This window comes from Desmodus rotundus, chromosome 4 (genome assembly GCF_022682495.2).
Source record: "Desmodus rotundus isolate HL8 chromosome 4, HLdesRot8A.1, whole genome shotgun sequence".
NCBI lineage: Eukaryota > Metazoa > Chordata > Mammalia > Chiroptera > Phyllostomidae > Desmodus > Desmodus rotundus.
In genome coordinates this window covers 20,980,640-20,993,670 of record NC_071390.1, presented here as the reverse complement: position 1 = coordinate 20,993,670, position 13,031 = coordinate 20,980,640, and the positions used below count along the sequence as shown (strand labels likewise).

The 13,031-nt window shown below is 41.1% G+C and overlaps 1 protein-coding gene across 4 annotated transcripts in view; it reads right to left on the bottom strand.

Moving 5' to 3' along the window:
• The window catches only part of ARMH3 (armadillo like helical domain containing 3), a 177,232-nt gene that overhangs the window by 137,607 nt on the left and 26,594 nt on the right, over nt 1-13,031 (bottom strand). For all 4 annotated transcript variants that reach the window (XR_008426770.1, XM_045191405.3, XM_053923505.1 and 1 more), the window contains exons 9-14: nt 9,287-9,343; nt 8,077-8,120; nt 6,940-7,000; nt 4,985-5,031; nt 4,155-4,230; nt 2,345-2,438 (exon numbers count right to left, since the gene is read on the bottom strand). Coding sequence is in view for 3 of the 4 variants with exons in the window: in XM_045191405.3 (XP_045047340.1) it covers nt 2,345-2,438; nt 4,155-4,230; nt 4,985-5,031; nt 6,940-7,000; nt 8,077-8,120; nt 9,287-9,343 (379 nt within the window). In the remaining variant the exon portion in view is untranslated. The remainder of the gene's footprint in view (nt 1-2,344; nt 2,439-4,154; nt 4,231-4,984; nt 5,032-6,939; nt 7,001-8,076; nt 8,121-9,286; nt 9,344-13,031) is intronic.

The following is a 13,031-nucleotide window of genomic DNA, read 5'->3' as shown; positions in this document are numbered from 1 at the left end:
GTAGCCAGGACTTTTTTTCCCACTCACACACAGCAATAACTGGAAAACTGTCTTATATAATACACAGAAATGCAGAAGTATATGTATTTTTAGTTTACCAGAAAGTCCTCTCATGCCAAGGCTGAGTTGTCAAATGTCAAGTGTTAGATGAGAACAAATGTTACCTCTAACTGTTGGCTTTTAAAAACAGTGGCTCCAGGGCCCTGGCTGGGTAGCTCAGTGGGTTAGAGCATCATCCCAATACACCAAGGTGCGGGTTCAGTCTGGTGAGGGCACATACAAGAATCAACAAATGAACACATAACTAAGTGGAACAACAAATAGATGTTTCTCTCTCTCTCTCCCCCCCCCTTCTCTCCTTCCCTCTCTCTGTCTCTAAAAATCAGTAATAGCCCTGGCTGGTGGTGGGGACCTGGATTGAGTGCCAGCCTGCAAACTGAAAGGTCACTGGTTTGATTCTCAGTCAGGACACATGCCTGGTCCCCAGTTGGGGGCATGCGAGAGGCAAATGATTGATGTTTCTCTCTCGCTCTTTCTTCCTCCCTTCCCCTCTCTCTAAAAGTAAATATATAAAATCTTTTTTAAAAAATCAACAATAAAAAATATTTTAAATAATGGCTCCAGGGGTATACCTTTAAATATAGTGGACTACTGAACACTACTATAATTAAAAAACAAAACCTGAAAACAAGGTTATAATATTTAAGACCCCTACAGAAAGGAAATGAGGTAGGAAAGAGGGAAAAAGATAATAGGAGAGAATAAAATCCCTCACAAAATAAAATCTCCTTCCTAGGGTAGTTATTCCTTGATCTTTGGCTTCATAATTCTTCCCAGCTGCCTTTGTCAAGGGAGATAGTCATTTGAAAGTGGGCTGACTCCATCTTCCCACTAGAAAAAAATAAAAGCTCACTAGTTGTAGGTAAGTAAGCACAAATCCTGCCATTGCATAATCAGGTGTGTGGGTGGAAGTGTTCACAATGAACAGTTTGAAAGGCAGTTCTCTGAAGCATCCAAAGCCCAACATCACATGGAACTCAGATATATATGTACATATATATACACGGCTTTGGATATCCATGGTAACCAGGCAGGCTTCGTCCTTAAAGAGAAAGAACAGCACTTCCATTGGATTACTCAGTGACCTGAATAAGCACAGACAAGTAGGCAATCCTCACTACTGGTTTCTTCTCATTAAAGTATTTTGGAATTTGGCTTTCAGTTTTAAACAGATCCAATTTGGTACCACAGACTTCAATATCAATGGCACCTCCCTGTCATGCTTCTGTACCAATACTGCTGTACTACCTCAAAATGCCACTGCCAAAAGTCCAATATGTAACTTTAAAGGAGAAAAAAACAGATCATGGAAGGTCATTTCACATACAGACAATAGGGAGGCACAAAAGAAGAATCAAAGTTAAATTCCCTGTATTTATCCAAAATAAGGTCAACATTTAAGGCAAAACATCAAGTATTAACAAAGATTATTTTCTGGTTAAGGCATTCTATCAGACATACTCAGCCTGCAGTAGAATCAACTCAGATGACACAAAGGTTATGAGCAAAACTCATAATTTCTTTTCTGTTATCTTTTTCTTAAGTTATAGTCATAAGATTTATAAAGTGGAAAATTTTTTTTGTTATTTTTCAGGGGGTGAAGTATTAAATACCCACCAAACTCCCAATTATAATACACTCAAAGCTTGTCATTTTCTAAGTGGGAGTGGCCAGCAGACACATAACAGTGAGCAAATATCAGGTTCACGCTCTCATTCATTTATTCAACAAATATTTACTAAGCAATGGCCATGCCAGGTGCTCTGCTGGGCAGACAGTAGGAAAAAAACAGACATGGTTCCCTGCCCTGATTCCTGTCTTGGTTCTTGGTTGTAACTCTTACTAACCTTAGGCAAACCACTGAATTCTTTGGCCTCAAGTTCCTCATCTGTCAAATGGTAACATGAGGTAACATTACTGTTTTACACTGAAGTCAGTGAGATATTCAGAAAACACCTCCCCTGAGCCTCACAAGTACCCTGAGAGTTTGGCGGGACAGGCAGGCATCACTGGCCTCAGAGATCCTTCAAGATGTAGTACTCCACGATTCAAGCATTCCCTGTGGAGGACACGCTGGGGTTATGTCGCTTCTTACACAGAGAAAAGTGCTTAACTATCTTTTCCAAAGTTTTCTTTGGAGCTTAAGGAGTCCTGAAGGACGGTATGTTTCAGACAGCTTCTTAAGTGACAGAATCAACAACTGCATTCTTTGTTAAACACAGCTGTGATCCCCCTGAAAGATTCGAGACCATGTTAGTCAAGACAACAAAGGTCATGGGCTTACCATCAGAGGAGGGTGGTGTGGTACCAAGTGGTGTGACTGGGGTTGTTGGGGCAGGGCTGACAGGAGTTGTCACCAAACCCATCTCTGGGTGACTCTGAAAAAGAACGCAGATGGATGAGAAAAGAGGAAATCCGGTTCCAAGGATCTTCTGGCTAATATCCTTTCTGACATCCCTGGCCTCAGAGACAGAAAGCTCACTGAGGAGGGACTGCTTCTACATTTAGTTCCCATGACTACCTGATAATTGGTGATGCTGGCTAAACACTAATAAAGAAGCTTTGTGGGCTAGTTCTTTCTAAGCAACTAAATTCTCATTATGTAAGTTTTTCTGCAGAACTATATAAATAAAAAACTGGACTAAACAAATACACAGGATTATTCCGCAAAAAGGGATGGGCATCTGCAGTCCTCATCTGAACCTGGGAAAGGAATACTCTCATCAGATCAACCTAAAATACATCTACAGACTATTCTGATGACTATATAGTTGAAAATACCATGTTTCTCAGACTATAAGATACACTCCCCCCCCAAATTTGAGAGGAAAATGGGAGGGTGTGTCTTATAGTCCGAAGGTAGCTTACCTGGCTTGTGGGGAGGGGGGGCAGCGGTGGAGCGGGGTGTTTTTCCTATTTTCCTTTAAAACCTAGGTGCGTCTTATGGTCCGAAAAACATGGTGAATGCAGGTGAGCCAAGGGGATAAGAGGTACTATAAAAACAGCTACGAAAATGACAGCCTTTCTGTTCCACAACAAACAAGTGCGTGGAATAGGGAGCTAAAGACACTGGGTCGACAGCCACTGGGGACCAAAACAGATGGCTCCTCTGTCCCTGACCTTCCTTAGCCATCCCTGCCACATCAGCTCTTGGGAATTAAACTGAGTAGAAGCTACTCCCTTCTCCTTCCCAACAGCTTTACCAGGATTTTATCTTCCTTTACAATCAGTTACAGAATTCAGAAAGCAGACAAGTGAGAATAGTAAAAATAGTAAATAAAGTCCCTTATGTTATTATGTGTCCTCCAAGGCAGACCCCACACCAGCACACTGCTTTTTAAGCATGCCGTATGATTTGTTTGTTAAACTCAGTCGGTGGATCCCCTATACATCAGCCCTTTGAATAAAGAAACATAAGCCAACTTCCCTTTAAAAAAACCTACATACATATTTTAAGCAGTCTGGCTTTAAAACGAAAACACTTGATCAATTTTTTACGGCAGCTTTCACGGAGAGCACTTGAGTTCTCAGCCTACTTCAGTCCCACCTGTTCCACCTGCTGAGACTATCCCTGAGGCAAATGGCCCAGCACTCAGTGTTCGATGACTTCGTGCTTTTTTTGTAGACCATTTTCTTCTGTTAACAGCCAACCTTAAGCTGGACAGGCTATTTTTCACTTTTCTTCTCTGGAAATTTGTGAGAAACTAAGATAAGTAACTTGGCCTATTTTATCTCCAGTCATAATTCCAGTGGTTTAGAAAGCAGAAAGCCTGATATAAAAATCCATCTGGACGGATAATACCAAGAGATTGCCAGTGAGCCAAATTAAGTAATCTCAACTCATCTGGGTTAACATTAACATCTGGATAAACTGGTCAAAACCATTAACATTGCATGTTATCTGACCTACCAGGCCCCAGATGGAAACAGACATATTTGAGGACAGCTTGAAGCAAAGGCAACTGATGCAACTCTGTTACCACTACTTACCAAAGCAAAGCAGGGCTCAAACAGGCAAATCCAGAGGCTTTTCAATGGCATTATTTGTATGAAATTCAGGAAGAAAAAGAATTGAAGCTTTCAATATAACCAACCTGAGCTAACACTGTGATGAAGTTGCGATTTAAATGAACAGCTTCATAAAGGGCCAGAAGGATAGCCTCATTGGTTCTAAAGAAAAAGAAAACAAATTGAAGAGGCTCTTATAGTGAAGGAGTTAGAACAATATAACCATCAAGATAAGATTTCATCCCACCTCCTCATTATCAATCCTTTTGAGTTTCTAATGCTTCCTTTATTTCTTCTTGGCATATGTAAAGTATATATAGGCAAAGAGAAAAAAGTAAAGGGCCTTAAGTTTAATTCTTTAGTTCTTGCCCTGGCTGGTTTGGCTCAGTGGATTGAGCACTGGCCTGAGAACCAAAAGGTTGCTGGTTCGATTCCCAGCCAGGGCACATGTCTGCGTTGTGAGTCAGGTCCCCAGTAGGGGGCTTGTGAGAAGCAACCACACATTGATGTTTCTCTCCCTCTCTTTCTCCTTCCTTTCCCTTCTCTCTAAAAATAAATAAATAAAATCTTTAAAAAAAATTCTTTAATTCTTATCTACTTCATTCACTATTTTTACTCTCACTTTTTCTCTCCAATCCAGTTAAGTCCTTAACTGGCTCAGATACCCAGCCCTCTTTCTTTTCATTCCAGAGACTGCTGGGTACAGTTTCTCAGCTTCCTGGGATTCAATACACGGAACCAAAGTAGAGGTTTCTAAGGGTCCATTAGTGTTAAAAACTCAAGAAACAGTTGATATATTACAAAAAAAGTTTGACCCCGTAAAAGATTAACGAGAGGTAACGTTTCACACTCTTAAATCCAGCTGGCAACCCCACACTAAAGTTCAAGTCACTGCACAAGAATGTCAGTCACTTACTGTACTGATATTTTCTCATGAGCATCTGCTATGAACATGCTGCCCACCTGTGGAAGAGAAGGGGAATTGCACACTTACAGCAGGAAAATATAAAAGGAGCTCTGCTGAAGAAGTCTTTGATCAAAAAAAGAAAAAAAAAGTCTTGTAATCAGTGAAAAAACAAGCTACTTGTGGCCCAAGGGAAATTGAAACTCTGGCCCACCAGTTATTCACACCCCCAAATCAGCCCACTTTGAAGATCTTAAAAGAATAAGTAATAAATGAAATAATGATAATTCCACTAATTGTCTTCCCTTAAAGAGACTTAAAAACAACCCTAGTACCAATGGGCAAGTTTAGAAAACCAGTGACAGTGAGTAAAGTTGACCTAGACATTCTCATCACTCTGCATCTTTCTTGAAAGTTGCTTTGTTCAAGTCAAAAACTAATTCATGAAGAATATCACAGAAAGAAGGCTGACTTCATCCAACATAGAGACATTTTGGGAAAGAATACTTGAGTTTCAGACCAGAGCTATGTGAAATCTATTATCCGTCTTTCAGATCACAAAATCTTTAGTTTGTGTCCTGGGCAGGGCAGCCGAATAAGTAAATGGAATAGGCTGCCTCCAATATGTGTGATATCAGAGGCAGTAAAAAAGATGCCCATCCTCTAAAAATGCCTTCCCATATGTTTATTGATGTCCAAAACTATGCAGCTGGAGCTTCCTCAGGCAAAGTTCACTGAGAGCAATGTAATTATATCTAAATCATTTACCCAAACACCAACACAAAGCTCACACTGCTCTGAGCTCTGAGAGACTTCAGTTATTGATGCTTCAGAGTTAAAGAGCTTAGCAAGTCTTTCCTGAGAGTAGGCTCTAGGAAAGAAAGGGGAAGGGGCATAGTCATGGGGGAGGGGGGGTTGCCTTTTAGGGGGTAGAGGGATGACTGTTTCTTGCAATGAACTCAAAGTTGTCTTGCCCTAGGGCTGACTATTTAAATACTAAGGCCCAAGAAGACTTTGTGAATCTCCCCAGATTCTAAGACCTGCTAGATTAGTCTTAAAAATTATTCGCAGATTATCTGACCCATACACCTGTGATGCCCAGGTTGAGAAACCGTGCTCAGCAGCCTTGCAAAGTGGACCAATAAGTTTTGTAGACCATGGACCTCTCAGCCCATTAAGCCTTTAGACGAGTGGCGCAGATCCATTGCACCAATCCCTCCACTCCAGGACCAGCTATGAGGAAACGAGTGGCCACAACAGGGTTAGAATCAGATCTAAACCCTCCTATTGTCTGTACCATTGGGTCGGTCCTCAAACAAAGCTAACTCTACAGAAAGCAGAAGTCTGGCTTAATATGTACTTTTACTGTAGCCTTGAAAACTAAATTACCATATTTTGCTGCATATAATGCACTCCTGTGTATAATGTGCACCCACAGTTTTAACCTGAACTTTCAGGGGAAAAAAATCTTTCGTTTTAATTTTTTAATTCAATTTTTCATTTATATTTAGAAACAAAACTGATTATTGTATTCCAGGGTATTACACTTTGTGTATGGATATCATTATTGCTTTCTAACATTACACTTTTAATGAATGAGCATAAATAAAAGAATTTAAAACATTTATATAGATACGGAATTAGTACTACTCATGTATAATATGCATCCTTACTTTTCCCTCAAAAATTTGGGCAAAAAGGTGCACATTATACACAGCAAAACATGGTGATTAATTTGAGGAAAAAATCTGTCCCAGGGAAATCAGAGCTCTCCTTTCCCTATGTCACTCTGGTTTGGAAATCACTAAAAGAGATACAGCTCTCAAAATAATCTGCTCTAAGTAGCCCTCTCTCTCTCCCCTAATCATGCCGTCATCTCAAACATCTTAACTTCTGTGTCCAGATTTGTCTGCCTCTATAGGCCTCTTATATTTCTGAGCAGGAGAAAAAAAACAAGTAGGACTTACCATATTTGTTAAAGCAGAGAAAAAACCGCTCTGGTGTTCTTCTTCCTTGTCTTTATACTGCCTGAACAAAAATAACTCAATTCAACTTTACTATTATTTATCAAGAACATCTTTGTCCTTAGCATTCCCGGTAATCAGGGCAGAGTACTTGCAGAGTTCACTCCAGAAAACAAAAGCACTATGACAATATAGTCGCTGCAGTTTCTCTTGCAAGCTGAGAGGCACCGCATCTGCTCTTGAGGTAGGATGTACCAAAATGCCTGGCTACTTCGGGAGAGACTTAGAAAAAAGCAAGCTGCAAAAGTGTGAAACTGCTCTGATATATGGCTGATACAGTTATTTTTCAAACAAACTATTACTTGAAAAGTGTGACAGTGAAATTACTTCAAGGCTGTAACAGCGAAAATCTTGTTTGTTTTTGAAGGCAGAGGATGGAGGAAATCTGTGAGCTAAACTATTTGTGGAGATGGGACAGATTTGAAATTCCAACACCCAATTGTGTGTAAGGAAAGTATGGAGAGAAGCAAGAAAGATCCTGCCTGGCCCTTGCCAAGACTAGGGAAACTTCTGGCTTCCATTCACTCAATATCAGATCCTCCCCATCCACAGCAAGAGGAAAAGCGCGCATCAGTGAAGAGAGCCCCCAGAACAGACAGGGGCTCCAGGAAACCACCGTTGATTCCTGATGAAAAAGAGGCATCTGGCAAACTAAAGGTAATTCAGTATTTTCTCCTTTTATTTATTTTTTAAGTGTGCAAAAAAGGTGGTGCTTCGTAAGTTTTCTTACACAGAAAATGATATTTCTGTGATACACTGGGCCAAATGGAAGAACCTACAAGTGGCTAAAATACTAGTTAAAATGCCCTGCAATAAAATACTAAAAGTTGCAAAGAATGTACCTAATTGTTTAAAGAAAAGATGGACACTAACCTGGTGGCTTCTCCCCTGGTGTTAGAAACAACCTCCACTAAAGCCATCCAGCCAAGCTAGAGCAAGTACATCTGCCAGCATCTGTGCCTCTGAATGCCCTTCTAGGATAGGTAAGGGAAGGTCACCCAAGAACTCTAACAAACCTGTTTCCTACTCAACCAATTCAAATGAAAATTAGACTCTTCTCTTCCAGAAAGGTAGACTTACCTGTTGTACTCAGATAATGCCTGAGCAATCACAAGCCCCATTCCCTAGAAAGGAAAAAGACAGCACAGGTGAAATAAGGGTCTGGTGGCGATGCTATGATTAGGCCAGGGAAAACACTAATCACATCCCCATGGTCCAAGCCCACGAAGTTCTACCTGAACGTTGGCAGTGAGTACAGAAATTCTGAGAGGCATTGCTAAAGCATCAAAAGGAATTTCTTTGGAGAGATTTCTCTAATCTAATTCTCTTACTATTACTTAATAGATTAACAGGAGGTGAAACAGACCAGCCCACATCACTGACACTTCCACTGGGATCACTTTCACCTCAAAAGAGAAGACTGAGTTAGAAGCTTCAAACAAACAAAAAAAACCTCTCATATATACGTCTCTAAAACCGCCACAATAAAAGTGACAATGAGTCCCATGCTAAATGAAGATGCATACAGACAAGCCACTCTCTTCTAGGCCACAGGAAAACAGGAGTATAATGAGCAGAAGCACCCAATAAATGTTAAAGTGACTTATCAACTTCCCTTCTAGAATCAGCTAAGTACAACACAAAGATCAATTAAGGCCACACGATGAATCATGTGCACTTCTACTCATAAGGGAAATCAGAAGCATGAAGAGGCAAGATGGAAAGAGAATAACACCAGATCCCTGGTCATCTTCCTCCTCCCTATAATCAGAGATCAGACATTATTTCCCAAACTTTCAAGGACATATTGTAGTATGTTTCAGCTTTATCAAGTCAGGCTATAAATACCATCTAGCTAGTTCTACATAAGGAATCTCCCATCATTTAGTCACCTAAGCCTTCTTTTTCTTTAACTTCAGCTTAATTGATATATAAAACTGTAAGCTATTTAAAGTGTACCGCATGGTGACTTGATATACCATCGAAGCCTTTTTATTCTTGGAAATGTAATTTACTGACTCTGTAGCAGAATAAACCTCAGCACACTATAACATGAAATATAACCAACCATTTCTTCGTGATCAGCAAGTTAAATGTCCCCTCAAACCTTCCTTCCATGATAAGAATATAGAATACCATAAGATAGCTGCACTAATGCTCTAAAAAGATGCACCAATTCCCCTTTATAGCCAGATGAAATTAACACAATAGCTCTGTGCTCTCTAAATAGCCACTCCAAGTCCACTGAATGCACGTAATTAAAAAAATACACAAAGATCCAGATACTCACATTGAGCGTGGCCTCATCATCCACAATAGACAGCTTCACAATATAAGGATTCACAGACTGTTAGAGAGGAGAGGAGACTCAAGGTGAGTGTGACTTACTTAAGAACCCATGAACTATTTACAAAGTGTAACAAAAAGGCCTGTAACAGTGATGCTCCTGCTACCCAGGCCCAACCCATCTTGCCAGCTGACTCCCCTCATTTCCAGGAAATCTCTCAGTGTGCATGGGCATTCACCATGCACACATATGCACACACATTCTGTTCTACCTCCATTTTCCTCTAGGCTGAAGCAGCTCAGGCCCATGTCTGCCACTTCTCCCAATCTTTCCTTCTTATTTGTTTCTAAAAAGTAAGTGAACACTCCACAAAACTCACTTTGTCCTCTCCTGCCAATAATTTACTGAGTCCACAGGGACAACAGTCTTTCGGGGGACATTAAAGCTTCTCTGCCATAAGGTACAAATTTGTAAGTTGCTAACTTACACTCTCATCCCAAAGGCTCCCTAACCATTCCACAAACGATATGCAAAGACTGATTCACCCACCCATAAAACAAAGCCACCTGGGGGGTGGAAAGTGGCAGCTGCTTAACAGCCAGAGAGGCCATTTATGGATCTGATACCCAAATAACACGGCAGGGAAACTGAAAAAAAGGATGTAATTACCCAAACTACAATCTGGTCAGGACACTGGGATTTAATGATCGTCCCATCACTTATAGCATTGGAAGATTTCCTGAGTTATTCCAGACCCAATCTCGGCTGGGCAGCATATGGAAATGAACATATATTTAAACTCATTAAGCAGTTGGGCCATCTCCTACTGGTGAGATGAGAACCAATGACCTGCTCACCTTAAAAACATCCCACCCATGGGATGTGAGGAAAGACTGCATGGAGATCAGGCACCAATTCTAGCCCAAGGCAAGCAAGAAACAATAGTTCTCAGATTGGCAGTTTTTACAGCAACCAAGAAAACTCATTATAGAGAAACTGGGAAACCCAACTAAAAGGCTAACCCCCCACATAGAACTTACTTAATCAAGTTTCTGAGGGCATCTTTTGAATGTCAACTGGGAATGGAGAAAGAGACAGCTTTGCTTTTTTAACGGCTCAAATGTTTATAAGGTTTCCTACGACACAACTCAAGGAGTAAAACCCACTCAATTTGTTACCTGATCTAACAAAAGAAAGCTCTCAACACTTCTTCCCATAACCAACAGTCGAATCCTGCTGGTGTTACAGACTTCAGATAAGATCCAATGCAAGTGGATGCTTGGAAAAGAAAATCAGCAATAGGCTGACCCAGAGATGCCACCATGGTGAGAACAACAATAGAAGGAAAAGGTGACTGTTTCTTGGCATAATTTTTGGAAGTCCTAGCCACTCACCTTCCCAAAAGTACACTGTTTGAGGTAATAATAAGGATCACCTGATTACCAAGAACAGTCTGTGATTTAGCAGCAGTTGGGGAAAGGCAAGGTGGCTAACAGCAAGGGTTTGAGTTCTAGCTCCTCTAGTTATTAATTGTGACATGGTAGGCGTACTAATTAACCTAAGCTCAATTTCCTCATCTGTAAAATGGGGATATTTTCTTCCTTGGGGTTGCTTTGAGACTTAAATGAAAACACGGAAAATCCTTAGCATAGCATCTGGCATATGGTGAAGGCTCAAAGGTTGGTAACTATATTCTTTTCTCCTTTGACATTTTTATCACATTCAAAGGAAGCTCTTTGGGGAAGAAAAAAAGAGAAAGAAAGAAAAAAAAAGGAACAACTTGCAACTGGACAAAATAAACAATTTTGTAATTTCTAGAAAACATCACGTTCAAATGGGCAGCAGTTGGGTAGTGAGCCACTTCATCTCAGGAGACAGGGCCAACGTAGAAGGCCCGGACATTAATGCTGTGAAAATTTCTATTCTCCAGACGCCCATTCTCCTTAGCACTATGTACGCGTTGTGCTGGTCACGTTTTTAAACTGGAGGCAATCTACTTTTCAGCCATGAAACAGAATTACAATCTCAGTGTGCTGTCATGGGGTCCCTCTAATAGGGTACCTGCCTTTATTTGATCTAAGTCATTCCGAACTTACCATTTTTCATTGCACTTCCTTAGGCTTTTTTTTTGGCGGGGGGGGGGGGGGGGGGGGGCTCCTCTATCTCTTTAAATAAAATGTCTAAAACGGATTGTATTATTTGAGGTAAGGAAGAATTATTTTTTACATTTACTCCACGGCATGTTTTCCATCACTTCCATTCCTTAAGCCCAACACCTTATTTGCCTTCCCAGTGTTTAGCTGGGCACCCGGCCTCTCTGGTGCCCTCTGCACCTTTCTAGAAAGGTTATGACCTACTGCACTGGTCATGAGATTGATTGTGGTGTAGCTGGAACGCTGTTCTCCACAGCACTCACCCTCTCACACTAGTTTGCACAAAATTTCACCAGCTTTTGGTTTTGCTATGTTCATCTGGAATTTCTCACGTTCCTGTCAAAAAAACCCTCCTCCTCCATGGTCACCAGGCGTCGTAATGGTTTCTGGTGAGTGACTTATATCAAGAGCTGCGAAGCCCAGACAAATCATGCCCACCAGCTCGACCTCGCCTAGTGCATGAATTCTCCTGGGGCTTCTGACAGACTACAGATGCATACCTCACTCCAGAAATATGGCTTTCTCCAGTTCCTTGGCCATGTCCAATTTTTCAGGCTGACATTTCAGAGAGCCCTTCTGGGCTAAGCCAGGTTCCAGTTCACATTTAGAGAAGCCAAACCACCGCCTCAAAGTGGCCTGCATCCAGCAGAATGTTCTGAAAATATTCATTACGGATGGTGGTGTTTTCCTATCACATATAACTCAACTCTCTTTAACCCTCTTCAGCATTTTTCCTCAGCTATTTTTCTTGCTGCTGTAATAAGGCCCCAGAGGCTATTACACATGTCAGAGATCAAAATGGCTACCATGCCAACCCCTCCAGATCACCGGTAAAACAGGCGTTGGTGATAAATTACATATTTATCAGTCGCTGTAAACACCATCCATCAGTTCCTCCTAGACAATGAGAGCCATCAGCTCCTGGGATTTATAACACATTAATGCTGCTCTGTATATTCTAGTTCCTCTCTAAGTATTTCTTTCTTAAGCCTCCCCTTCTTCCATATCCCTCTGTATAAGAATAGGCTCCAGATTTTCTTACTCATCACTTTTGATCTAGCTAGGAAGCATATCTAACACCACTAAGTAAAGATCCCGAAGTTCTGAAATGACAATCATCCCCCCAGCTGGCCCACTTCTCACAGCACTGCTACTTATTAAGTGAAGAAAGTCAGGTGGCCTTGCAGCAGCTCCTGACCTCTGGGTTTAGTGAAGTCCCACTAGCTCCTTATTACTCTGAAGCTATCTCCAGTGAGGTCCCGCTCTTCCTTCAGTGGCTCCCTTCCCTTTCTGTGTGTTCTGCCTTGCGAGAGAAACCAAGTAAACGTACCAATCCAAGTAGAAATCTCTCTTGAGTCCTGCTCTTCCTCTCAAACACCTATACATCTGTCCCCAATTAATTCAAGGGCGAAAAGAACTCCAGAATTAACATGAACAGGGCCCGGTTTTCAATTGCCATTAAAATCAGGAAGAGTTCCCAGACCAACAGTGGCATTTATATAAGTGGATTGCATTAAGGAACCCCAACATATAAAAGTCCAATCTTTCAAAACATATGCATTAGGTCAGTGGTTCCCAATCCTGGCAAATCATCG